The following is a 27,521-nucleotide window of genomic DNA, read 5'->3' on the forward strand; positions in this document are numbered from 1 at the left end:
CTCCTCTCTCTCTCTCTCTCTCTCTCTCTCTCTCACACACACACACACACACACACACATAAGCTGCGAATTTGAAGCACATTTTTTTATTAATTGTTTTTAAAATTGTGATACGGGAACACAGGACTCAAAAGCCAGTGGATATTACAGCATTTAGCATTGTAAGCTGGCAGAGATGTTTTGCAAGCGCGCACTCACACACACACACACATTCGTTCTCTCTCTCTCTCTCTCTCTCTCTCTCTCTCTCTCTCACGCACACACACACACACACATCCTGCGAATTTGAAGCCCGTCTTGTCTTATTCGTTTTGAAAAATGTTCTACTGGAGCACGGGCCTCAAAAGCCATTTGGTAAACCTAGCATTACAAACTTGTGGGGCTTGCACAGATGTTTTGAGCGCGCGCACACACGCATATACATTCATTCATTTATTTTCAACCTATTTCAAAGACTGTTAGTTCAGAGTCAATTCTACTACTCGACCAAATTTCCCATCAATTGGGTCTTTAGCCGATGCTTGTTCCACCAATCCTTCCAGCTAGTTAGGGCTAAAATCCTCTTCGCGTGACAAATAAGGCTTCTTAGTTGTGAAATAAACATATAATCCAAAAGCACTCAACATAAACATGTCTTCGGTCAAGAGAATCTAGGGCATGTCATCAAAGAGAAGATGTTTCAACTTGGGTACGTACTACTACAAGTAGAGGGTCCTCTTTTGTATCAAGAGTTACTTTCAAGTATCCTTAGGGATAAGCTCAAGCAATGTGAGACACTTAAGGAGATATATATTGAGATGGCAGCTAGAAAGCCTTCTCCATCACCAAAACAAACAAAGCCTTTCCCAAAGCACGGACGGTTAACCCCAACCCCAACCCCTACCGAAAACTAATTGATGTGGATGATGCTCCCCTTAAGTCGGTTCACTAAGCATATGTTGTACCTAGTCTACTTTGTGTCCATTGCTTTGCATGGCCTTCTTTTAAAGAATTACCTACAACTTTGAAATTACAACACACACCCAACCCCCATAGATGGAAGCAACCCAACTCTTAAAGTGAGTCTTCCCAGCCTGGTGGGAACAGCCCTTAAGGACTACATGTCATACAAGTTGTCAAGGGGATTTGAACCCAAGACCTTAGACAGAAGGGGCTCTTGCTCTACCAATTGACCTAGCACTCGTTGACAATTTGCATGGCCTTTTGAGTATGTTGCTACTTTGTATTTCAATTAAGAAACAACAAGACATTATATAGAGCTGGCAAGCGCACACACCTCCAAAGGCACAAGTAGATTTTGAAGTTCAATCCATGGTGAAGAAACTAAGATTCCTCAATTTGTGCTATTCTTAGTTGTTGGCTCAGCATCTGTCACAACTGATAAGAAATGGCCAATATTTCTCTCTCTAAAGAGGAAGGCTAGGATAAAGGGGCCAACAAGTGGTCTACCACCAAAGGGTGGATGATCCCATTCCCAAAATTGAGACAAAAATCGGGAATATGCTTGGAACCTTGCTTAGGTGTCCTCCCGTGATTGGCTCAAAAGCGTATTATTATTGGGGTTTGAGTCTCTTATCTCTAAAAGGTTCTCAAAATTAAATTCTCAAATAGAGCACCACTGAGGGAAAAATGTCAATCTTGGTATCGTCTAATCCATCTTTTCATGAGGAATCTGATGCACTCTTCAAATTTCTAATTTAGCAAGATATGCAAAATCCTCCCCAAAATTACGACTTTTATTTAAAGTGGCCTTCTATTGGCCCCTTTACCCTAATACAAATTGAATAGGTGAATACAACAATGCTTTTGAACAGAAAACTTTTACTGAGGTTATTGTGAGGAAGTCCGCCAATGCTGCAAGAGAAAACTTTGATTACAACATGAAGCCAACCACATTCAAGAATCTTGCAGATGAGATGCTCTATACATACAAACACAAGCTGCTGACTTTAGAACATAACTGCCTACCACTACAATAATCAATAGATAGAGCAACAGGAGCCCTGTGTGCAAACCCTTTGATAGTCAGGGTGGAGTTTTGGCTTTAGGTGGGAGCTTTTAACAGATTTCCATACATTCATGTACCAATGTCAACATGGAAACAGATACCTTCATATCAAAGGATATGCATACACAAAGAGACCACATTGCAACAGACTAAGACAGTAGTCAAATATAACTTTGCCACTTCCGGTCGTTGGACTCCAAGATCACACAAAGGAAACATGTTCATGGCTATTAACTGGACAACAATGCTACATACATGTCCGTCCATCGTGTTAAACTGCTACGAGAAACTCAAGATTTCGCAAAGACGACATAGATTTTCCCTTGCACTAATATTGAAAGAACAATGTGACTTGAGAAGATGTAGGGTTTTAAGACCCTCTCGATCAAGCAGAATGAATCACCTGGTTGTGAACTGCATTTGAAACAATACTCCAATGTGACCCATGGGTGCCCCATGGCAATGTGACATCCATTACCAAGGTCACCGTTGCCTTTTGAAAATCTTTCTTCGGAAAATTGGACTCTTCGAAAAAAATTATGTCAATGAGACCAAGCAGCATCTTACTGTCCTTGTACCCTCAAATTCACAACAAAATGTGTGAGAAACACTCTGTTTTTGTGGTAAAACCTTCTCACCAAGGAATATAGATTTTCATTAGGAAAAATTTACAACTACTGCTTGGGTGAATGAAAAAAATGCGTACTCACAAATGTGACTATGCCCATGGAGACGGAGCTGATCTGGAGACAAACCATCCTATTGCACAAATTTACACATGAGAGGTATTCACAACATAACGATACGAGTCTCAGGCCTGTTTTGCAGCTGCATTGAAGAAGCTGAAATCTTCGAACTTTTCAAGATCTCTGAAGCCAGAAACTAATTTCTTTCACAGAACAGGTATAGTATATCTATTTTGTTAGGGAAAGTTTGGCAAGGACTGTTGCAGCCTGGTCACCTCCCAGTAAGAAATATGGATGTCGTAAGGCAGCTCCCGCTGATAGGCGACCCCGCCGAAGAAAACCCCTCTGGCATATAAGTTTTGTAGCCAAATCCCATCCCTTGCCCCCATCATAGTCTAAGATTTCCAGATTGGGTCTCAATCTGGTGTTTTGCCTCCATCTCTTCAAGTCATAATTCGCTTCTTCCAACTCTGCCTTGAATGATTGTAGGGCTGCTGGACTCCGCAAGCTGGTGCAGGCCATTTGCATAAGGATAATGCCTACTGAATACATGTCATATAGATCTGGGCTGTTGAACTGCAAAAGATAATAAGCTTTGAGATGATTTTGTAGTTGCATAGAAAAGTCAATCTGTAAACATATCTTAAGAAAGCTGGTGTTCAAACAGAATAAATGCAGGGAGCGTTGCTGCAGGTAAAGGTAGAGACAGAGAGAGAGAGAGAGAGAGAGAGAGAGAGAAACGTACGCAGGTTTTTGGGGTTGCGTGTTGAAATTATCACACGCCTTTTTTGATGTTATATTTTAATTGTATATGGGTAAAAGTATGAGAGTCACTTTAAGTGGCCCTAGGGGTGGTTCACACCCCACGAATAAAAATATGTACAAGGGTGGCCAGAGGGCCTTTAGACCCAACAACCTCCCACTTAAAGGCCCGATGTGGTACCTTTAAGCAACTCCCACTAAGCGTAAGCAATGTCCAGCAACCATGGTATACATCAAAGAACCACAGGTTGATGCATAAGGAATACCTTTCATAGCATGGGCAGCTGTATCATCTTTTGGGCAATCTTGCTTGCTAAGCTTTGTGTGTGGAAGTAACGGCACACCAAGAGACTTAGCATCAGCCATATTAAATCTCTCAAGCACTTTTTTGATGTACATGTCTTGAGAAAGGAATAAAAGACGCTTCTTTGTATCCCTTGCAATGCGCATACCCAAAATATGTTCAGCTGCACCCAAATCTTTCATAGAGAAAGCTGAATTTTAACTCCTTTCTCAAAGCATTCAAAGTTTCTGTATGCTTGCCTGCAACCAGCATATCATCCACATATAAGACTAGGACAATAAGAGTACCATCAAGAGCCTTTTTAGTGTAAAGACAATGATCTGCATGACTGCGTTTAAACCCTTGGTTGAGCATAAAAGTATCAAACTTTTTGTACCACTGTCTAGGGGCTTGTTTCAGCCCATACAAGCTGCGTTTCAGTTTGCATACCAAATGCTCTTTCCCTCGAATGACAAAGCCCAAGGCTGCTGCATGTACAGCTCCTCATCCAAGTCACCATGAAAGAAAGCAGTGATTACATCCATTTGGTCCAACTCCAAATCCAAGAGAGCACATAAAGCAAACAAAACACGGAGCGTAGACATCTTCCACCATAGGTGAAAAGATCTCTTGGAAGTCTATGCCTTCCTTCTGTGCATAACCCTTAGCAACCAAACGTGCTTTGTACTTGGGTTTGTCATCGACACATTTGACGTTATAAACCCACTTGTTAAGAATAGCCTTCCTACCTTTGGGCAAAGGCACAAGCTCCCATGTATTGTTTGCATACAGTGACTGCATCTCAGATTCAATAGTAAGCTCCCACTTACTTTTGTCTACACAAGATTGGGCCTCTTTGTATGTAAGAGTCTCTCCCTCATCACTCAACAAAATGCAATCCATAGATGGTTGAAACCTCTGTGGTTGCCTTCTAATACGTGTAGACCTTCTCACCCAATGATCTGCATCAACTGGTAATGGGTCTACATCATCCAGAATGTGCACACCATCAATTGGCGGCTGATTTTCAGCATTACCTCACTGCTGTAATTCATTTTCAGCATGTTGGTCACGTGGTATAATCCCATTTTGTGCATCTATTTATTGTCCATTGTCTTCTGGCAATTGCACAATAGATTGCTGCTCATTTTCAACATCAAAAGGAGTCCAATTTTCAGCCAAAGATGGCTTATGGCTAGCTGATTTTGTTGAAACTTGACCTTCTTTTTGTCAATGTCTATTGTCACAAGATGAGCAACACGTGCCAATAGAAAAGAACACTCTGAACTTTTAGCACTTCAACAACAACTGAAACCAACTGAAACTGAAAGAGAGAGAGAGCACACACAACACGGAGTGGCGGAATTCTACCCCAGAACGTATTGGCCCCAAACCTTGGCGCACCTTTCGGTATTTCTTTATAATACTTAACCTCAATACAATGCCGGTACTCGTGCTCTGCACCTTCACCCAAAAGAGTGCCAGAGACTGACCCCTCTCCACTTATTTAAAGGCGCTGCTACGTCATTAGCTGCTTTATTTTAATGCCTTTGGGTTACTTGGGCCCCATCGGACACGGTCCCATAAGCTAGCGGGAACTTCTCTTTAAAGATAATCCACTCAGCAAGACTTTGCAAGTTGGTAAAACTTCTTCTGCTACTTCTGCTTCTTCACTTAGGGTTTAGGCCCCTCGGCCGGGATATGCAAGTCGGCTCCGTTCTTCAGTGGCTTGACACGTCAACAATTTGTGACATCCCCCCTTCTTGAAAGAAAGTAATTGTTCGCGAGTACATCATATCTGCAAAACAACTCGAGTTAGGTCAAAAATTACTGACGTACAATAAGTTTGCTATTTTAATTTTTTTCTATAGAAAGTTAGCTTCTCCTTTCTGCTCTTTTGATCAAGGAGTTGGCTTCTTCTTTCATCCAGATCGGAACTCTTGATATTCCGACGTAGTAAAATTAGCCCTCACACCCAGACCGCACTAATTTTCCACGGATGTCTTGATGCACTAAAATTACACACCCAAGCAATCTCATCCAATTAGGAACATTTAGTGCTTGGCACATTACAATGCAACACAAATGCTCAAATATGCATTGTTACAAGACACAACGAAGAGCGCCACCGAGCACTCCCCCAAGACGAACAGTAAAGGTATGAAGCTACTCAACGACTACCTCCTCACTCCTCCCACAAATAACTTAAAAAAGGTCCAGGCCATGATCTTAGAGGACTGTAAAACCAAACACTCCCCAGACTGCAATATGCGTTGCTTGAGGTTCAAGCATACAGCCAGACGCTCCCCAGCCATCGGTTTGCGTCGTTCGGAGGTTTTATAGCATACAACGAAACGCTCTCCAAACATCGTCCTGCATCGTTCTGAGGTTTTCAAACATACAACGAAATGCTCCCCAGACATCGGTCTGCGTCGTTTCGAGGTTCAAACAATACCAAAACAATATTTCTCACTTCTCCACCCGGGAGTAATATCACCAATCAATGAAACCAGTATTAAAACCATAGTCAAACAGTTCAAATCGGCACAAAGACAGGTTTAAAACAGATAGCATCTATTTCAAACAATACTTTCTCAAGCAGTGGTCACAAGTATCTTACTATAAAAAAACTAGAGAGTTCATTCAAGGCTTTGTTCGGACAACCAAACTTTGAGGATGACTGGCTTGCCCTTCTGTATCTCAGTGATGGTTCCGTTTCGAACCTGGAGAGTTGCATCATTCTTGTCATGCCAAGGCATGCCCAAGAGAGCGTCGTAATTGCCCAACTTCATAATGTGAAAATCGGCTTTTCCATGATAATCTTGGATAGTCACTGGAAGAACACCAATGAGCGGTACCGCTTTCTGAGTTTGCCCCGTGGCTAGCTCAGCTTCAATTTCTCCACCCTCTGCATCATAATCAAAGTGCATCTGCTTCAAGAATTCTGGATGGATGTAGTTCTCCATTGCTCCGGGGTCAAAGAAAATAAGGGCTTTGAACCCGTTGACTTTTCCATATGCTCGACACAATTCATTTGTACTTTCAAGGCGTATGCCATAGATATCAATAGCGGTTGACGTGTCAGAGGTCTTTGAGGTTGGGTGAAACGAGACTCTCGAGAATTTGTTCGTTGTTGTTGAGAGTTGTGGTTAGTGGCCGGAGGTTCTTCTGTGGTAAACTCCAACTTTCCCTTCATCAGTTTGTAGCCGACCGCGACATGGTCCATAAGCTCTTGCATGGTGGAGACTTGCTTGGAGAGACAATATTCCTGCAATGGTGATGGTAGTCCAATGGTGTATCACTCACATTGGGCCTCCAAGGAAACGATCCTAAAGAAGGACACCGGCATAAAGAAGGACACCAGAAGGTATACGTCGAGAAACCTTTGGTTATAGTCGTCCATGGTTTCAGTGGCAAGCATTTTCAAGTTGTCCCACTCTGCCAAAATCCGGACTTCAAACATGGAAGTCATGTAACTACGTGCAAAAACTATCTTGAAAGCTTGCCATGTCCTTGAAACATACAGTTGTGTCGCGATTGAACTCCACCATTGCATACCATTATCTTTAAGAAATCCCGCTGCTCGAGAAATCTTGTTTTCTTCTGTATAGTTTCCCAAAGCATAGATGTTGTCAAATTGTTGTAGGAACTCCAATGCTTTCTTCTGATCTTTCACCCTGGAAAACATAAAAATTTGACTGCCGTGCCACCATCCTTGAAATCTTTGGGTTGGTTAGGCGCGTATCCCGGGTACAGATAATAAGGGTATCCATATGGGCTCCAACCATTGTAGCCTGGTGGCGGTGGTGGTGGGGAAGGTGGGGGCAACGGCGGTGGCAAAGGCAGTTGCACTGGATCAAGGTCAGATGGCTGCACCATATTCTTGAAGACTCCACCGATCCGAGCATACGACAGAAAAGATTGTCGATTGGAAGCCCTCATACTTTCCGGTGCTGAGGAGGAGCGACCACTTGAGGCATCAGAGGAGGTAACATGTAATTCAAAAATTGTTGAAAACTTTGCAGCATCGGAAGATTCTACTGAGGATGCCGCAAAAGGATGTCGTGAAGCTTATCAGAAGAAACTGCATATATTATGCTCAATTTATGAACGCCATGTCTTGGGTTCTTTATGGCTTATGCCCTGTAAGATAGAGCGGTGAAGACGGGAGCGCGCCCGATGCGCGATGAAGTAAGGGTGGGAGTGGCTAGTAAGTCCGAGGTCGGGACCCAAAGATACTTCAAATAAAATTCTAGTAGTCGCTAGTTTGCTCTATCTGCTCTTTTGTAGGACCGGTATGCTTTTAGAAAAGCACACGCCTGATGCTCTAATACCATTGTCACAAGACGGGCACCACGTGCCAATAGAAAAGAACAGACTGAACAGACTTTTAGCACTTCAGCAACAATTGAAAACAACTGAAACTGAAAGAGTAAGAGAGCACACGCGACACAATGGCGGAATTCCACCCCAGAGAGTATTGGCCCCCAACCTTGGTACCCCTTTCGATATTTCTTTATATTACTTGAATTCAGTACAATGCTGGTACTCACGTGCTGCACCTTCACCCAGAAGAGTGCCAGAGACTAAGCCCTCTGCACTTATTTAATGACCCTTGGCCTTAAAAAGCAATTTACATGAAAAACTTGAAACTCAAAAGCAACTAGCAAAAAGTTGGTGCTGAAAAGTAGGAAGCGCGTTTTGCAGAAATCCGTACAATTGCCACCTCAACACCACAAATCGCGGAAATCCGTACAGGCTGCCACATCAGCATGTCAACGCAATTTGCGGAGCGTCCGTACTGCTACCACATCATCAACTGCTTTATTTTAATGTCTTTGGGTTACTTGGGCCCCATTGGACGAGGTCCCATAAGTTGGCGGGAACTTCTCTTTAAAAATAGTCCACTCGGCAAGACTTTGCAAGTTGGTAAAACCTCTTCTGTTGTTTCTGCTTCTTCACTTAGGGTTTAGGCCTCTCGGCCAGGATCTGCAAGTTGGCTCCGTTCTTTAGTGGCTTGACACGTCAGCAATTTGTGACATTTACATGTGTAGCATTTTTCAACAATTTAACCTCATTGAAAACTACATCTCGGCTGCATATTATCTTCATGTACTGAGGTATCCAAACTCAGTAACGCATTTCTTCCTCGTCTCCATATCCCATGAAGATGCCCCTGATGGATTTCATGTCAATTTTGGTCCTCTGATCAACAAGTACATGCACAAAGGAATCGCAACCAAAGACTCGTAAATGGTCATATGAAGCCGGTTTGCCAGACCAAACCTCTTTAGGAATGCCGTTATCTAAAGCACGATTTGGAGAGCGATTGTGCACATGAACTGCAATTTTAAGAGCCTCTCCCAAAAACTCTTGAGGGAGATTAGCTGTGGACAACGTGCATCTCACTCTCTCACAAATTGTGCAATAATATCTTTCAGCCACACCATTAGATGATGGATTATAAGGGGCTGTTAATTCCTGCTTAATGCTTTACATCTCACAAAAACTATTAAACTCACGTGATAGATACTCTCCTCTATTATCCGTCCTAATAGCTTTCAACCTAAAGCTCTTTTGTGTGGTCACAAATGCATGAAACTTCTTGAATGAGTCAAGAACATCACTTTTACCTTTTAGTACATACACCCATGTCTTTCTATTGTGATCATCAAAGAAAGACACAAAGTACCGTGCACCTCCATGTGAATTCATAGACCTAGTGCAAGCTTCATAATGTACTAAATCAAGAACATGCAATTTGCGAACGACACCAGAGGAATAAGAGAACTCACTTGCCTCTTACATCAAACTTCCCCAAAGAGGAGAGAACATCAAGCCCTTTTTCACTCATATGGCCAAGTCTTTTGTGCCAAAGCTCCTTGTGGGAGTGAACTTCAGCTACATCCAAAAACTTGCCAGGTAATGCCTTGCAATGCAAATAATAAAGAGTTCCCTTCTTGCTGCCCTTTACAATCAGCATAGAGCTTTTAAGCACTTTTGAAGAGCCACCACCAAACATAGTGTGATAACCCTTGACATCTAGCTGCCCAACTGAAAGTAGACTTTTCTTGATGCTAGGTATATACCTAACATCATGCAAAATCATCTCTTGACCATTTTCAAGCGCCAAGTGTATAGTGCCAACACCCTCAATCTCACATGCATGGTTATTGCCCAAGTAAACTTTACCCAGACTACTTGCAGTGTATGAAGCAAAAGACTCCAAAGATGGAGTAACATGAAACGAGGCACCACTGTCTACTATCCATGATTGTGACAAACCATCCTCTGCTGAAAGTAATGCATCGATTACCTTTGGTTTTGTGATATACATATCACTGGCCATTACCACACTACCATCATGAAAGCATGAGTCAACAACAAGTGCATCATCCGTAACAGCAATTTCTTCAATGACAACTCTCAAAGCAACATTTGCCTTTGCAACTTCCTTGGAGGAAGAGTTATGATCATCACTTTTAGCATCATTAGTATCCTTCTTCTTCTTGCCTTACTGTTTCTTTCTTTCAAGTTTCTCCTTGTAGTACCTGCAATCAAGCTTTTTATGCCCTTTGCGTCCACATTGATAGCATGTAACATCCTGGGACTTACCCCTGTTCTTGCTATTGTTTGCATTATTCTTCTTTCAGACCTGCCTCTTACATTATACAGTGACCCTTTGCTTTCACCGGTGGTCTTTCTTCTAATCTCTTCATTGAGAATAGAACCTCGTACACCATCAAAAGTCAAAGCAGCATTGTTGCTCAAAGAGACAACCAAAGCTTCCTTGCTGTCAGGCAAAGTCACCAATAAGAAGATAGCCTTGAGCTTATCACTAAATGGCTGCAAGCCAGAGTCTTGCAATTGACTCAAGACATCTATAAAAGCACTCGAGTGTTCAGATGCACGCTTACACTCATCCAACTTTATGTTTACAAGCTTCCGCTTGATTCGCAGGAGTTGTGTTCTCATACATATCTGTCAATTTCTTCCAGATAGCATAAGCGGTGTCAAGACGCTTAATGTTCGTGAGCACATCATCAGACGCCGCCATCTTGATGTTAGCAATAGCTTTCTTGTTAAGCCTAGCCCAATCACCATCTGACAAAGCTGCAGGTTTCACTTCAAAAAGTGTATCGTCACAATCTTTCAAGAATAGGATTCCCTGCATTCTATCCTTCCACAAGTCCAAGCCAGAGCCGTCAAACCTCTTGATTTCAAGGAGAGACTTTGACTCGCTGCTCGTAGACGCATTAGAGGCCATTTAGGTGCAAAAAGGACAAAACATTCACTGATGTAATTTTATGACAGCAGGCTGAAAACTGAGATTTCAGCCTCTTATAGGCTCAATACTCGGTGTAAAAGAGCAAGGGATGGTAATACAGTGTTACCGGCACTTTACCGCAAGTATACACCACTAAGGAAGGATGAGTTTCAGCAGTAAAAGCTGAAATTTCAGCACACAAATAGGACATACAATCCTTGCATGAGTACTCTCGCTTCATGTTAGGTGCAGCAGAATGAATGTTGTATTTTCTCAAGATTAGTGATCTTTATTGCTCAAGGTTCCTTTTAGTTCTTTAGGGAAAGAGAGAGCTTTCCGTCTTGCAGAGTGTTGTGGTCACGAACAAGTGAGTGGATATTGTGCGTGCAAATGAATGAGACTGAGAGAAGGAGAGAGAAGAGATACGACACCCGAGAGGTTGTAAAACCCTCCTCCGAAGGCCCCACTCTCGTCGGCGAGAGTAGTCTATTCTTTGATTGCACAAAGGTGTACAATGCGTATGCAATGGACTATGCAACTTGGTCTATGCCGATGACGACGACAGGGACGACAACGACGATGACGATGACGACGATGACAACGACGACGATGGCTGAAATCTGAGATCTTCTAATCGCTGAATTTCGGGACTGTTTCGGTGGCTGAAAATGACTGTTTTTGCTGCATTTTCTTGGCTGAAAAATGAGGTTTCTTAGGGCTGAAAACTGATGGTCTTTACGGGCTGAATCTGCTACACTTTAGGTGAATAATGCCGGTCTTAATTTGCTGCTGAAATCCAAAAACGCCAGGGGCTGAAATTGGTCCTTCTGTCATCGGGGTTCTACAAATGCAAAAACGCTAGGCTGATCTGCTGTGTCGTGATGACGCCGGGGCTGATCTGCTGTGCACAAATCGCCAAGGCTGATCTGATGCAAAAACGCTAGGTCTTCTGTGGAGAAAACGCCAAAGTAGTCGCGGGGGTTGGTCTTGCTGAGAAGTTGCATGTTGAGCAAGGTGCTCCTACTACCTCTTCTGCCAGAAAGTGCTAACTTGGGTTTGCTTATATATTAACTTAGCAAAATTGCCCTACCTACTTTTGTTGGAAAGTCACTTAAAAATAATAAGTGAAAATACCAATAAATAGGAAAATAGGCTAAATGCACTGGAAAATTCCCCTACCTGATGCTAATGGATTCTGATGGGAATTCCGATGATCATGCTGTGTGCAACCGGAGGATATGCATCTATGCTAAGTGACTGGGCATGCACGGTCTACGAATAGACTCACAAAAGTGCCAGATCACTGCTAATCTAGACTGACTTGACTGACTGAACCCTGCTTTGGTGTAGCTTGTCCACGGACACATAGGGTTGGGATGTGTCACGTGACACTTCAGCAATAGAACCAAAGTGCATATGCATCAACCTCAAATCTACAAATGTATTAAAAGCTGCTGCAAAATGTATTTTCAGCAATGCATAAACTCAATGGCGAGTATCCCGCGTGTAAAATATATAAATGTGTGCAACATAAACTTTCGATGCCTAAAGACCTGCATTTTCCTGTAATTTTTTGAAAAACTCAAGAATAAAGCTCAAAATCTCTGCTCAAACTCTCCACAAATTGCAATGCATACACAAATGTTTGCAAATTGATGAAATTTCAGCAAAAGCCCTAACTTTTGACCGTCTAATTTCTGAAATTTCTGCAAATTTCTGCATAACCCCCAATTTCTCTTAACCTGTAAGCGCAATTTCAACCTGTAAAGCATCAATATGTTGTGAAATTGCTGAAATTTCAGCCACCTGCAAAATTCCCCTTTCTTCGGTGATTGATTTTGCCTGCTAATCCCTGCTTGTCACGAAAGCGAGACTCTCACAGTCTCAAAACTTCATAAAGAAGCTATGGGTTGTAGTGAGAGGAGAGAGAAAGACGTATGGCTGAATATCATAGAGAGAGAGAGGGTGAGCTGAAATCGAAGAGAGAGAAAGCGCTTGATGTTTGCTTCCCGGCACAAAAACGTGCGCAAACCGATGCTCTGATATCAGTTTGAAGGGAGCGCTTGCTGCAGGTGAAGGTAGCGTTGGCTCTGTTCTGCAGACAACGAGAGAGAGAGAGAGAGAGAGAGAGAGAGAGAGAGAGAGAGAGAGACGTACGCAGGTTTTTGGGGTAGCGTGTTAAAATTATCACACCCCTTTTTTTATGTTATGTTTTTATTGTTTATGGGTATAAGTATGAGGGTCACTTTAAGTGACCCTAGGGGTGGTTCACACCCAAAGAATAAAAATATGTACAAGGGTGGCTAGAGAGCCTTTAGACCCAACAATAAAAACACCTTCAAAAGAGGACTGCATGTTCATGGTAAGCTCATCATCTAAGGACACTATTCTGAGGCTAGCCTTGGAAGCTTTTCTAACGTCATGCTTTAGCTGAAGCTTATCCAAGATTCCGAGAGGTGGACCTTGGTCTTTGGCAGTGCTCTTATGTTTTTACCATAATAGCTGGACCCCTCCATCACAGCGATCCCTTCCCTTTCATGCATGCACTTGTTGTTTGGTTATGCAGAGAGGTATTGTTCACAAGCGACTGAGGAGGGATAAGGAAATCGAGCACCAACCCTTGCTGCGAAATTCTTATGTTTAAGATCACGAGGGCCAATAGCTGGGTTGCATGTAGCCAGAGCCACTCTCAACTTGAATGGAAAATAGCAGAATTGAACTTGAAAAGACATTGAGACAAGAAACACGGGAGTTCCACTCTCAGAAGCTAGAGGGCTGAGTGGTGATCCCACGTCATCACTAAGTGGCATAATCCCCTCTTGAAAGAATTGTAATCGCCCTCGATTTCGCCTGCGAAATCAAACATAAGTTAATAACCAGTTCAGTAGACACTAACTATAAGCACCGACGCACTAGACGACACAAATCCAACACTTGTACAAAGACGACAATCACGTCACATCACATGACAGATCAAATAAATCACACAAAAATTCATTCCAAATCTTTGACCAAGACTGCTAGCAACATATTTAGTAATCGCATCTAGATCCATCCCAGTCCTCATTGATATCGAATTAACTAATCCTTATTGTGATCATGTCTATAGAGATTTTCCACTCAAGCACTGTCGTGTGCGAGTAATCATTTCCGGGGATCCCAATCCATCACCAAGTTCATACTGAACAGAGTGGTCCAATCATTCAATTTCAGCTGCGTGGCCATCTCATCCCACACGAACTCTTGATGCGCGCACCACAGTTCCATTGAATCGGTCATGATTCAATATCAGGTTCATTCGAGAGCTGTCACTACTCCAAAATCATCATCATCTTATTCTTAATCTTGTTACCTGTTCACAAATAGCATTCTTCCATTAGTTTCAATCAAAATTCATGATACTTATCGGGTTCATTCTAGAACGATCATTGCTCCCAATTCGTCATCCATTATCAATGATTTTACATGTTATCTACACACATCTAGCAAGTTCTTCCAGAGAACATTAATCTCATACATAAATCAAATTCATCTTCAAAAATTCCTATTTCAAAGTTCTTCATTCACACACTTAGTTCATACTGAATATAGTGTTTCAATCATCTAGTCATCTCATCCATCTAGAAGTCTTGATGCACCTAGATCCCTGTGTAGCCATCTCATCCCGGAGTAACTCTTGATGCGCACACCACAGTATCCAGTTATCTCAGTCATATGAGAATCTTGATGCACTAGAATCATTAAACATGCGTCATCATCCATTCATTAAAATTCATCATTATCATCTTGAATCGACAGATCCATTCCATCTAATATGTTATCATGACCAACAGGTCCTCAGCTTCCCCTTTAATAGTGAAAGGAGAATGAACAAACTGCAAGAGACTAGACCCCTAGAAACCAAGGTGAAGGCCCACATCAATACGGATGCACAAATAGAGCATAAGGAAAAGGCTGTACGGAATTCCATAAATTGCGCTAGTGCTTTTTACGGCAGCTTTTGGAGCTAGTTGCTTTTGGGAACCAATTGCTTTTGGGATTATAGCTTTTGGGACTCATTGCTTTTGAGTTTAACTGCTTTTGGGGCTCTACTTTGGCATCCTTTGTAAGAATAAAAGGAACCCAAGGGCCTCACTCTTCATGGCATATGGACGCAGAGTCTGAGAGCCGAGGACCCGCAGGAGTTGTACTTTGATCAAGCATTTGTATAAAAGAAATGCAAAAAGGGGCGCCAGTCTTTGGGGCCAATCTCTCTGGGCACGGAACTATGCCGGGCCGTGTCGACCGAAATTAAACTGTGATTTAAAGTTTTGAAGTATTATAAGTGATTCTCTCGTGTGTCGTGTCTGATTCCCGACTTGGAGGTGACCAAGCTTGTGACACTGGTATCAAAGCATCAAGCGTGTGCTTTTCTCAAAGCATATCGGTCCTATCAAAGAGGAGACAAGGCACTTTGGAAATTGATATTGAAGAATCTTCGTGTCTCTACCCCGGACTTATTAACCAGCTACAATCCTTGCTTTTGAGCTACAACCACACGAGGCTTTCTTCTCACCTATTTATTACATCAAGCAACGGGTGGTGCATAGCCCATTGCTTACATGTCACTAGCAAAGAGCCTTTTTGCAGCCCCTTGGTGGCCCCACAGGCAGTTTCACTAGTCACGCACACCAAAAAAAAGGCAGAGCCCTTGTACAAATCTCTTTTACACAGGTTTCCCATACACTATGCAATCAGAAAAAGATAACACTGTCTGGTCAGCCGAGGATAGCGATGAGAACAAGAATTGTCAAACAGTCAGCGCTCAGTATTGCATCATTAGCCACAAACCCTGGCCTTTTACCCAATAGATGCACAACAGACCCCTTGAATTGCATTTACATTGGCATGAAAAAAGCTGATAATTGATTTTCGTGCGTGAAGAACAGGAAGAATATTTGATGTACCTGCCAAATGAAAGGAGAAAAGGCAGCTGCCACAGGTGCAGGAGGTGGTTTTGGTGTCTCTTCTGGCATCACATAAAGTTCTGGGGGACAGTAATCTGGATCCAGCATTGCCCGATTGGGCACATAGTTTTTCCCTACCCGCAAATCTGTTGCAGCACCAAAATCGATGAGTTTAACCTTGCCCTTGTTTGTAATGACCAAATTGGCTGGCTTTACATCCCGATGGACAATGCCTGTGTCGTGAACTTTTTTCAATGAAGTGATTATTTGTCTTGTGACCTTCTTTATAATCAAAGCATTTCGTGGTAATGGATCGCGATTTTTCAAGCTGGTACCAAACATAGCTTCTGACAGATTTTCTGGAAAACTACGATCCCTCATGAAATCTGCTAATGTGGAATCCCCCTGCATAAGAACACACGTGGTAAATAAACATTCAAAGCTATTTATACTCATATATTTAAGGGGAAGTGAATGCTTATCAATATAGGTCAGAAAAACAACATTTATGAATACAACGAACACCTTTGTTGTATTAGCATTTTTCCGTGCCAACCAGATATGCACACACAGTCATCAACTTTTTGTTTGCTGTGTTCTCATTAGCACACAAAGAAGTCCAAAACAAGCTGTCTTAAAATTATGCACCAAGAAGCAGTATATATGTAGCTCATACTTTGCTAGCTGTTGGAAACTCCAGCACCATCAGCGAGGTAGTTTTCTAAATATATGACCCCCCCCCCCCCCCCCCCCCCCCCCCAAAACCAACAAAAAAAAAGAGCAAAAAACAAAACACCAACACAAATCAAATTGCAGTCACATGCAATGTGCAATAGCCAGTTATCTATCAGTATACACAGATATACAACTACAATTATTGATGGATCACCACCCATTCAAATAATTATAACTTGAGCTAAAAGGGAAGATGTCAGCCATCCACCATACCTCAAATTTCCAAACTAGCCATCTGCCTCCCTCTGTGAACTGGCCACGAGTGGTATCTGCAATAAAGCTTCCAAGAAAATCTGCACAGATATCAGGAGCAGCTCGAGACATACGATAATTGAACCACTCTTCCATTTCCCCACATTCTTCAGCGCCTGACACCCCAACTTTTACCTACATCAAATTTCTAAACTGATCTCAAATGGTGTCCCTTTGCACTATTTACAAGACATGATTCCAATATGAATGACTTCACAAAATTATCTACCTAAAATTTCGTCAACATAAACAAGATTTTGCAAACCCTAGCACTTTCAGGCTCTAAACAGGTATGAGCGATACAAAGTAAGAAAATAAAACGTTTTTACAACATTTTTTTCCAAACCGATGTGCTCAAATGTCTGAGCCAACTTAAGGTCCAGATGACATGCTTGCTGAGTGACTAAGTAGAATTTGTAACATACCAAATTTCACTCATTGTGGCATTGACACCTTCACATAATGAGTATATATAACAAGCATAGCTAAACTGATAATGCTCACAGTATAGAGGGTCAACTAGAAGACCATTGGTTCTACACTTCAATTGAACTTCTAGGCACATTACTCAAGATACTGAACATGGTCAATGTAATCCTTTGGAAAGAGTTGGCAATAAAAGTGTTCTCACCACAAACCAGAAACACAATGTCTGGTCAATCAATCAAAGGGTTATACAAGTCACTCCCACTTTGGAGATCACAAGACGTGTAGACAATCCCATTCCCCAATGACAACAATGTTTGTGTGAAGATGTTTAAACTCAAACCTAGATCTTTCCTCCATACTTTGACATTCTTATCTCTAGATATCACGTGTGCCTAAGGGCAGGACCACAAGTAGTGTTTTATCAAGCCCTGACAGAATGCCATATGCAAAAGAGTTATTTTGTTTTTGTCGGAAAGTATAAGCTTGTTTTTCTTTTATTAGGGTTTGGAGACTCAACAACTCACCAATGCCATATGATGCACATAGCATGTAGGGTCATAGATGGCCACCGCAGATGCAGACTGCTGATCCAACATCCTACATCGTTTCCCAAGCAAGAAGGGAGACCGCATAAAATGAAGTCATGCTCAAGTAGCACATTGAAAAGAATGCATGCCACATATTCTCGAGTGTCACATGCGGAAGACGTAGCAGCCATTTTAACTCAACCACAAGTGTGTATACAAGAGAGATGCAATAGATGAAAATTTCAGCAAATAGGAGCAACCACAAGACTTTGCATTCGATAGACCACAATTTCTTTACATGAAACTCTCCAAATCTGAATTTTAGGCTGAATATGCGATTTAAATCACCTATACTCAACTTTTCACAATCTTTGCAGAAAACATCAATACATGTGATCCCATAAATTTGGTACACTTGCGTATTGCTGTTATAACCTTAACTCGCCTTTTTGACCTAAAAACGGCCTGTTTGGGCTGTTTAGGCAGTTTTAGTGACCTTCTTGACCACGGAATAAGGGGCTTCGCGATGGAAGCGGAAGTTGTCGCGGGAAAGCAATATATCTTGCTGTCCAACAGCCTGCGCAGGGCCTGTTTTGGACCCTAGGGCTCTGATACCAGTTGAAAGCGCGAAGGAGAGACTACCAGGAGATGCGCGAGGTGAAGGAGTGCAGGTTTGGGCCGGGTGTAGCCAAGCGTGAGTGCTGGAGAGTAGAAGCGCTAGGGATCGAAAGCATAGCGAGAGAGAGAGAGAGAGAGAGAGAGAGAGAGAGAGAGAGAGAGAGAGAGAGATTGGGGGAAAACTCACTTAATGAGCTTGTGGGCTTTCCCACTTTTATTATAAGTGACTTTAAAAAATGTTTCCAAGTTCACATTAAAACTCACTTAATGAGTTTGTGGGCTTTTCCACTTTTATTATAAGTGACTTAAAAAAATGTGTCCAAGTTCAATGTGAACCTGAACCTAGACATGGACAAAGTATAAAAGTGTACAAAAGGGGTTATTTAGGCCTTTAACCCAACAAGAACCACCCATCAAACCCGCAATCAAGAAACCTCCTTCTCCAAGGATGTTTACAGAGCAAAAATTACAAGAGGTGGTTCAGACACAGATCAGTCTGCTTTTGGACGCAAACAACAAATCCAAAAAGCAAGAGAAAAAGCACAAGAAAGGGGCTGACTTCCCGGGTTATTTGTGTCATCAATCTTCTTTTGCATCAGCAAGAAAGCAGAAGAAGCATGTACAGAAAAGGCAAAAAGCGAAGCAAAAATCAAAGCTTTGAAAAGGGCAATAAAAGGCAAAGAAGCCCAAATTTCGCCCAGTTTCTGATAGTTTGTAACACACTTGGACACTCAAGTCAAGATTCTATCGCAACACGACAAGAATTCACTTCAAAACAGTTCACAGTTCACAATTGATTCGACACGGCCCGGCGGAGTTCCGTGCCTAGAGATATTGGCCCCAAAGACTGGCGCCCGTTTCGGTATTTATTTTTGTATTAATCTGTTGCACAAAGTACACGGAGTGGTTGGGTCTAACTCTCATACTCTGCGTCCACATGCTCTGAGAAGTGGGAGCCCAAGCCACACTTAAAAAGAGTTAGAAGGGATGCCAAAAGCTATTCCAAAAGCTTTCAAAAATAAAGCAAGTTCCTAAGCTCTCTTGGGGAATTAAAGCAACTCTCAAAAAGCTTTAGCGTAAGAAAGTTTCCGTACAATGTTGCCACGTCATCAGTCCACAAAACACGTCATAAATCCCGGAATTGTCCGTACAGCAATGCCACGTCAGCATTCAGCAGAAAATCCGGGAATGCATGCCACATCATCGATGACCGCATGTGTGTACAACCACGTCATTGGTTTGTGACACAATTCTACAGAGGAGTCATCCTCTGACAGTTCGGACTACGACAATCATATGTTTTATGCAAAGAAGAAGCAATTTTACAGAGCCAACCAATATGACTTTCTCGAAGATAAAAGCAAGAAAGTAAAAGAATTCAAAGAAGATGGACAATCGATTAAATTTGAATCCTTTCCTGGGTTCCGTGATGCTCCGAGGGCTTTGGCCTTCATTCAGCAGATTGACATAGCTTTCTCTAGAGGGCATTACTTAGAGCACTCCAAGATTAGGAGGGCTACATCTTTCTTCAAAGGAAATGCTCGAACATGGTGGTCCACTCTTCTTCTAAGAAAGCAAGCTCTAGTTAAATGGTTGAAATTCAAAAGGCTCTTTATTTCTTCTTGGTTGACTCGAGAGTACAAACGAGATATACGAACCGCTTGGAATCATCTTCGGATGACCAAGGGAGATTCTTTGGATGCTTATTGCAAGAAATTTTGGAACTCTTTTCTACCAACCTCTTCATTTACGAAGGTCTCGTTTAAGAAACAGATTGAGCAGTTTTGCTGCGGACTCCCTACAAAGATCCGAGACTACTGCTTGGAACAAAAGTCTAATTCTATTCAAGAATTGATGGGTCATGCGAAACGGGGTTTTGTGATACATTCAGGAAATTTGACTTACCCCACTGATGAGGTCTTGACTCAAAGAACCCAACAGACTTCTAACAATGAAAGTAGAAAGAGAAAGAGTTTCCAAGAAAAGAAAGACAAGGATACACAACTCCGGCTCACTCTTCGAGAGAGGGCTAAATACATCAAAGAAGGATAGTGTTTTGGATGCGGAGAACATGGGCACATCTCCGCAAAGTGCCCCAGAAAGGCACAGCAAGAAAAACATGAAGACAGGCCACAGAGTTCGAGAGCAACTGAGGAACGTGGCAGAAAAGGCAAGATGAAAGCAGGACAGTTTCAAATTACATGGGTACTGACCCAAGCTCGATTGATGAAAGTATAGAATTTTGCCGAGCTTGGGGCAGAGTAACATCCAAACCCTGCCCCTGTTTGTCAAAAAAGAGCATACCTCCCAAACTTTTACGTATCCCCAAGGCTCTAGAAAAAATATGATTTGGTGTCACTCATTCGATATTGGCATTAAAAACAAGTTTGGCATTAATCACAGGAGACTCAAATACTGTTTTTATGGCATGACATGTGCTGCAAAGCAAACATGCATTTGCAACTTTTCGTGTACAAATCTCAAGTCATCGACTCTATGGTTTCAAATAACAAAAGTAGACCTTAAGAGGTGTCATTTCGAGAAATGTTTCACCTGGGATATTCAATCATTTTATACCATCTGCCGCAGTACTTCAAAATTGAACATTAGTTACTCTATGCTTAACTACATTGATAGCTTTACAGAGAACTACAGCATCAGAAGCTCAAACTCAGCAATTGCCTTGTTTTGCTACATGTCAGAGATATGCCTATGCATACACCAACCTTCTTAAGAATAACTTTTTGGAAGGATTTATAGTTCTGAAACTCTTCAACGCGCCTGGATCTTCTGCCAAGCTCTTCTTCTAGCTCTACATTTCGAGGAACGAGTGCACCTGCAAAGACAGTACCAAAGGATCCTTCTCCCACCCGCTGCTCTACCAGAAAATCTGTTCTCTTGTAACCTCTGCGACCCAAAAGTTTATCTGCAACAAACTGCAGAGGTGCCAGTACAAATGCATCGACAGCACCCAATAATACATTAGGCCGAGCTGTCAAGTACACCCAACCAACTGCCACCCCACCGAACGTCTGCCATCTCTGCTCTTCTGGGAGCTCTGCAATAGTGGCAATGCCACTCCTTATCGTGGAAGAGAGGGTGTTGTCATCTTGAAGCATGGCAATGCCACTCCTTATCGTGGAGGAGACGGTATTGTCATCTTGTAGTATGCGCTGTATTTCTTCTAATGGCAGGCTAGATACCAAATCTGCAACCATCGAAACGCAAACACAGCCATGGACAGGCTTTCGGCTCTGCTTAAAATCTTTCACGGTGAGGGTTCGCGAAAAAGACAACGGGCTTGAGGTATGCCGCTTGAAGGGGAGCTCCACAAGAGATGGGTAGAAACAGGAAGAGGACGACGCCGCCATTATTACGTTCTCCAGCTCATGAGGGCGACGACGCCTCAGCCAGCATTCCCTCTCTTGCACACATGCTACAATGAGCAGATTCTCTCGCTCCCTCGTTGCATCACTGCACTGCGAGTTTAGATAACGAAGAGAGCAAGACCACACGTGGCAAGTCTCACCTATGGGTTGTTTACATAAGGCTGGGTTCACATTGAGGCGGCGGAAGAGAGCCAAAAGTAGCTTTTCGGGTGGTAAGATTTCTATAATGCACACTTTCGCCACCCATTTGTTCACATAGAGGGTGGAAGAAAAAGTCACTCGATTTTCTTCCGCTGGCTTGTGTGAACATTGGGCGGCGGCGCAACAAAGAGTGAAAGGTAGAAGCATTTAGCATTTGCATCAATAAAGCATAGTACAAACCATAGCATAAAAATTATTAAATTGAATGCATTTGTTACAAAGGCTCTAACTTGAAGATGATGATGAATCTACTTCTTCGAAAGCCTCATTTCCAAAAAATTCTTGGACATTCATCCGTGCATGTTCTTTGTACATTGCCTTTGCAATACTATCCCTCCTCTCGGAGCCTACTCCAAGGTCATTGGAACCTCCTTCATCGCTGCCTTGTGCACGCTCCATAGCCTCCTCTATTCCGACATCCCGTGTTGCCATAAGCTCCATCATGGATGTAGCACCTGCTCTTCGATCCTCTTCCGCACGTCCACCATGACCTGCCAATTCTGCTTCTGCCTCCCTCACCCACTCCATATCAAAAGATTCTCCATGGAAAATACAAAGGTTGTGAAGCACAAGACAAGCTGCTACAAGATCTGGCACGTAGCATAGATTCATGTCAAATCTTTTGAAAAAAACATAGAAAACTGTGAAACATGGAAAGCCTAAAACTACTTGTCACCCCCCCTAAACTCCTTCAAAAAATCACTCATAGTCATGCGCATAGCAGCTAGTATATTGAGCCTCTCCTTCTCCAAGGCAATATCCTGGCTAGCGCTATCCTTGAGATGCTCCAAGAGAAGTTTCCCTGTACCAGCCATCTCGGCCAAGGACTCCTCGTACTTCGGAGCTACTTTTCGGCTTGAGGACATGGTGGGTTGGGTCTTCTCTTGATGTGGAGAGGGGTATTATTCTAAGGTGTCACCAGTTGTTGGGGTAACATCCTCCATTGTTGATGAAGAAGCGTGGCTAACAGGAATAACAATGGCTCTGGCGTGGTAGTATTCATCCACTATGTCGAACCATTTGCATATATTCCTCCTATCATTACCAAAAATTGAGTTATGGGCTTTGTCCTGACGGTATTGTTGCAATACTGCTTGCCACTTTTTGCGGAAACTTTCACTATCTTTGTCAAACTCAGGGTAGGTGGCGGCTAGTTTAGTAGCCACCTTTGCCCATAAATTAATCCCTTGCTTCCCGGGATTATTGAACTCCTTTTTCATGCCCCCCCGGATATGAATGAGTTGGTCCACCCACCAATCTTTCCACTTGCTTTTCTTGTTGTCGCCGTCATCATCATCTTCCAAGTCGATGGTGCTCTTCTTCTTCGAGGCTTTGGGCTTCTTTTGTTGCGGTTTGGTTTTGTAGCACAACCTCCTCGTTGGTGACTTCTTTCCTCTTTGACAATTTGGCACGGCTTGCCTTGGGTTGAGAAGCTCGCATGGGATTAGGGGTCGGGTTGGGTGATGGAGCGGATGCCACATGATCGGGGGCACACTCCATATCGGAGTTAGGACTAGTGGCACTCAAAGGGGGCGAGGGATGAGAAGGGTTTGTAGCCATAGGAGAATGTGAGCTATGAGCATTTAGAGAAGGAGAGTGATGAGATGGTGGAATTTGAGATCCATAATTCGGGGGTCTAAACATAGAGGGATAATTAGGAGAGATGGAGGGAGAGTTCATCATGGCTTGGTAGCCATGAGGTGGCATATGGAAAGAAGGGTGGGGAAATGGATAGAAAGTGGATTGAAAAAATGGAGGTTGGGAGAGAATAGGGTCATCATCTTCCCGTTGGGAGTCGAAAAATTGATTTGGGTTGGAATCCATGGTACCTACAACGCAAAAAAAAAAAAAAACAATGTTAAAGATGTGCACACAAAGTTGAGATCAATGCATGAAAGTGCGAATCGCAAAACTCATAGCGACCTTAATGAATTGATTTGCACCGCCGTCGGCCTCTTAACGAACGCCATTTAAAAAATGTTGGTACATCATAGAGCGTAAAAAAATAAACAGCATGTGAAATAAATTTGAAATTTTAAGATAACTCATTATGCTTGAAAAGCCTTCAAATGTAAAAGAGCATGGCCTTGAGCTTGCTTGAAGAGGCCCTCAAATGTAAAAGAGCATGGCTTACTCTGTGCATGCACCTCAAATGTAAAAGAGCATGACCTCCTTGATCTCTGTGTTGATGTGACAGAGCTCACAAGCTAATTTGCCATTTTATAAGGAGTGGAAGAGGGGGGAAGGGGGGGTGTTTGTGAACGGTGCACAACCTGAAGAGCCGTTAATATTTTTTTTAGGAGGGGGGTGGGGGGGTGGGGAAGTCATTCTATTTTGGGAAAAGACAAAGGAAGAGAACGTTGGCAGGAGGGCCCTCTCTCCTATGTGGAGGGTGGAAGCGCCATGGGCAGGGGGGGGGGGGGGGGGGGGGGGGGGGGGTGGTTTCGGAAGAGAGAAGCGCAAGTACTATCGTGCGCTGGTAATGAAAGCGCACTGTGCTGCCACCCACTGTGAACTGATTCCCTGACATGGCGTTCCCCGATTAGCTGCAGCGAAAGGTGTTTACTGTGCCGCCGCCTGATGTGAATCCAGCCTAAGTAGGGTATACATTGCCGTTTGAGAGCCGAGTCCCCCTCGTCACTAATTGACACCTCCCTAGGGAGATGGGATTAATGGCCCACAGTTAGCGTCGCGAGGCGGGTGCAATCCGGACCTCCCTAGGGAGGTGGGATCAATGGCCCACAGTAAGCGTCACGAGGTGGATGCAATCCGGACTGTCTGATCGTAATGTGAACTAGGTGTGAACTAAGAACTCGGGAGGTATGTGCACCACACCGAATTTGGTGTGAACTCGGTGTGAACTCAACATGAACAAAGTGTGATCTTGGTGTGAACTAGGGAGGGTCTGCACACCACACCAAATTTGGTGTGAACTCAATGCGAACTAGGTGTGAACTAGGTGTGAACTAGGTGTAAACTTGTCCGCGACGTCATGATCTATAAACTTACCACACACTCAACCTTTCAACGAATGCACGATAGCCTAGTGGTTAGAGTCAATTCCATGGGGGAAAGGGAGTGGATTCAAAAAAGTGGAAATCTTTTGCATTCCTCATTACTTTATGGTTCTGTTTTTGAAACAAGGGATTTGTGGGTATCGAGTCAAAAAAATTTGTTAGGAAAAACGTTTATCAAATGTTTTGACACATGTTGCGTATGGTCTGGCTTGTGGAATCATAGACCCACACCACCAGATGGCACAATACAAAAAACATGGTTTTCTCAATATAAGCAGCCAGTCCTTCAACTTACAAAAGAGGCCCCACAATCTGAGGCAAATGAGGAGACTAGATTTCCCAACCTCAACGTGTGCACGACAGATGCTGATGAAGAAACATTTTGCTCAAAAGGAGGAGGAGGACCTTTTGGATAAGGAAAAGAGGCCATATTATTTTAGAACTTTTCTTGATGACTAGAAACATTCAAATGTATTTTTTTAATCCATCAAAGATGGATCAATTTTGTATCAAAATATTGCAAAGTATTTTATTTTAACCATCATTTACAAATTGGAAAGTTGAAATTACATAAAGTCTCGTAGCTACATTAAGGTTTGTGTATGGTGTTGTCCAAACCCTTCCCTCGCATGGTTTCTATAGCTGCCAATCTGCATGTCGTCTTGCTGTAGAGGATAACTCCCATATCTCCCTCCCTCATGTTTTTTTAGCTAATCTCATTGCATGGCCAATCTAACTATCCTTGACTTGTTCCTTGCGATGTGACCTATGCATAAGTTTTCGATACATCCATTGATGTAGCTCCTCTAAGCTATTGGCTTTGTCTACACCACCTCCATGCCAAGTGTGGTTGAAATATCTATTGGTAGTGGGTTTTCTATAAGCCCCGTGTAGACCAAATAGCTGAGTTACCATATTCCCTTGCAAACCAAGGCATGTGATTATAGATAATGTGCTACACACATAACAAGCACAAACATTATAAGGATACATATTTGCAATTCAAAAGATTAGCATATCATCAAACCAATTGCATTACCATGTACTGAGTGATATGTTGATTTGTCCATGCACTTATGAATGTCTTGTGGAATGTCTCAGCTTCTTGGAAATTTGTTTAGTCGGTTTCAAAATTCATGAAATTAATTCACAAAACTTGAATATTGCGTCCAAGGTTTTCCATACCTTTGCCTTTCCAGTCCTTGTTGCACCATTGTCTGCATGATCAACTACATCATTGTGCAAATTTTCCCACATGTTGTATCTCAATGCTTATCTTTCTTGTGCACTATGGCTTTTATTTTGTCTACCAATCGAAGGCATTGCTAGGAAGATTTGGGCTTTCACACCACCAATAGACAACTTCTTTGGAACATTGGGGTCATTCTTATACCTCTTTTCATCCTGCTCTATCTTAACATCTCCTCCATGAAAACCCATCTTTGAGAAGACTGTCTTCAAAGCTGAGATTGCCCTTTGCTTTGTAGGGAGAGGTTGCGCGGTCCAAGAAAAACAAACGTAGAGAAACATTAGTTTTTCTATTTTCCTACAAAGTGCATCCATGGTGCATATGTGCACAATGGAAAGTGGAATATCCAAAATGGGTCGAAACTTGGGGTTGCAAAGATGCATATCCGACGCTCTTCTCTATTATGTTTGTCCAGGTTGTGAACCCCTCCCATGCAATATAAGCAAGGGCTTTTTCTTGTTGCTCCTTTGGAAATGTTGTACATGCATTTCAAGGTCTTTAGGTCTCCCGCCATGTGCCACTCCATTGTGTAGGAGCCCATGCTCTCCACATCCAACTCCTCTCTATTTCTTTAATTTTCAGGATGCTAGTTTGATGGAAAACCCAGTTCAATATATCGAAGTTCTTAGCTAGCACCTAGTAAGATAATTTTAAGGTTTTTGGAATGCACATTCTGAAGCATACAAGTAAATCATAATAAAAATGAGCTTCAAAATAATGTTAGGTCACCTTGAAGGTTGCAAGAAGGAAAATGTTGTTCTTAGATTGCACACTAAAGTTTTTTGGATCATCTGGTCCAATGCTTGCATCCAGAGCTCTGTTCATGAGTGTGATTGTGACTCACTCAACCTTCATCTCCTTTACAAGCTCACACTCATCTAGCTTGATGGCAAACTTTAGGACACCGTTGCACTCTTCGGGAGTAACATCAAACAACTACACAATGTATGTTTGCAAAGCGATCAAATCATAAAAAATATTGTTATACTTGTCATATACCATTTCATCCCCTTTTGGAAATATGTATGTCGAATCAATGTGAAAAGGACTACCGAGAGTTTAAAGCACCTCCTTGTTGGCTTCCCATCTTGTTTTTTGAATAGAGAAAGGGTTTGGAAGTAGGGTGTACTTGATATGATATTTTTTAACCTA

At 42.5% G+C, this 27,521-nt stretch overlaps 1 protein-coding gene and 1 pseudogene across 1 annotated transcript; both read right to left on the reverse strand.

Moving 5' to 3' along the window:
* Window positions 1-2,623: 2,623 nt before the first annotated feature.
* LOC147435184 (serine/threonine-protein kinase STN8, chloroplastic-like) lies at window positions 2,624-22,002 on the reverse strand. The gene is made up of 4 exons (XM_086488294.1): window positions 21,240-22,002; window positions 16,901-17,074; window positions 15,953-16,357; window positions 2,624-3,270 (listed from the first exon to the last, which is right to left on the reverse strand). Exons 1-4 carry the CDS (start codon window positions 21,882-21,884, stop codon window positions 2,923-2,925), a joined length of 1,572 nt encoding a protein of 523 aa, XP_086344420.1. The 5' UTR covers window positions 21,885-22,002; the 3' UTR covers window positions 2,624-2,922.
* A 766-nt stretch (window positions 22,003-22,768) lies between these two features.
* On the reverse strand, window positions 22,769-23,584 carry LOC147435185 (uncharacterized; annotated as a pseudogene).
* Window positions 23,585-27,521: the final 3,937 nt, after the last annotated feature.

The sequence above is a fragment of the Adiantum capillus-veneris genome, chromosome 18, assembly GCF_014529385.1.
Source record: "Adiantum capillus-veneris isolate H3 chromosome 18, ASM1452938v2, whole genome shotgun sequence".
Lineage (NCBI taxonomy): Eukaryota > Viridiplantae > Streptophyta > Polypodiopsida > Polypodiales > Pteridaceae > Adiantum > Adiantum capillus-veneris.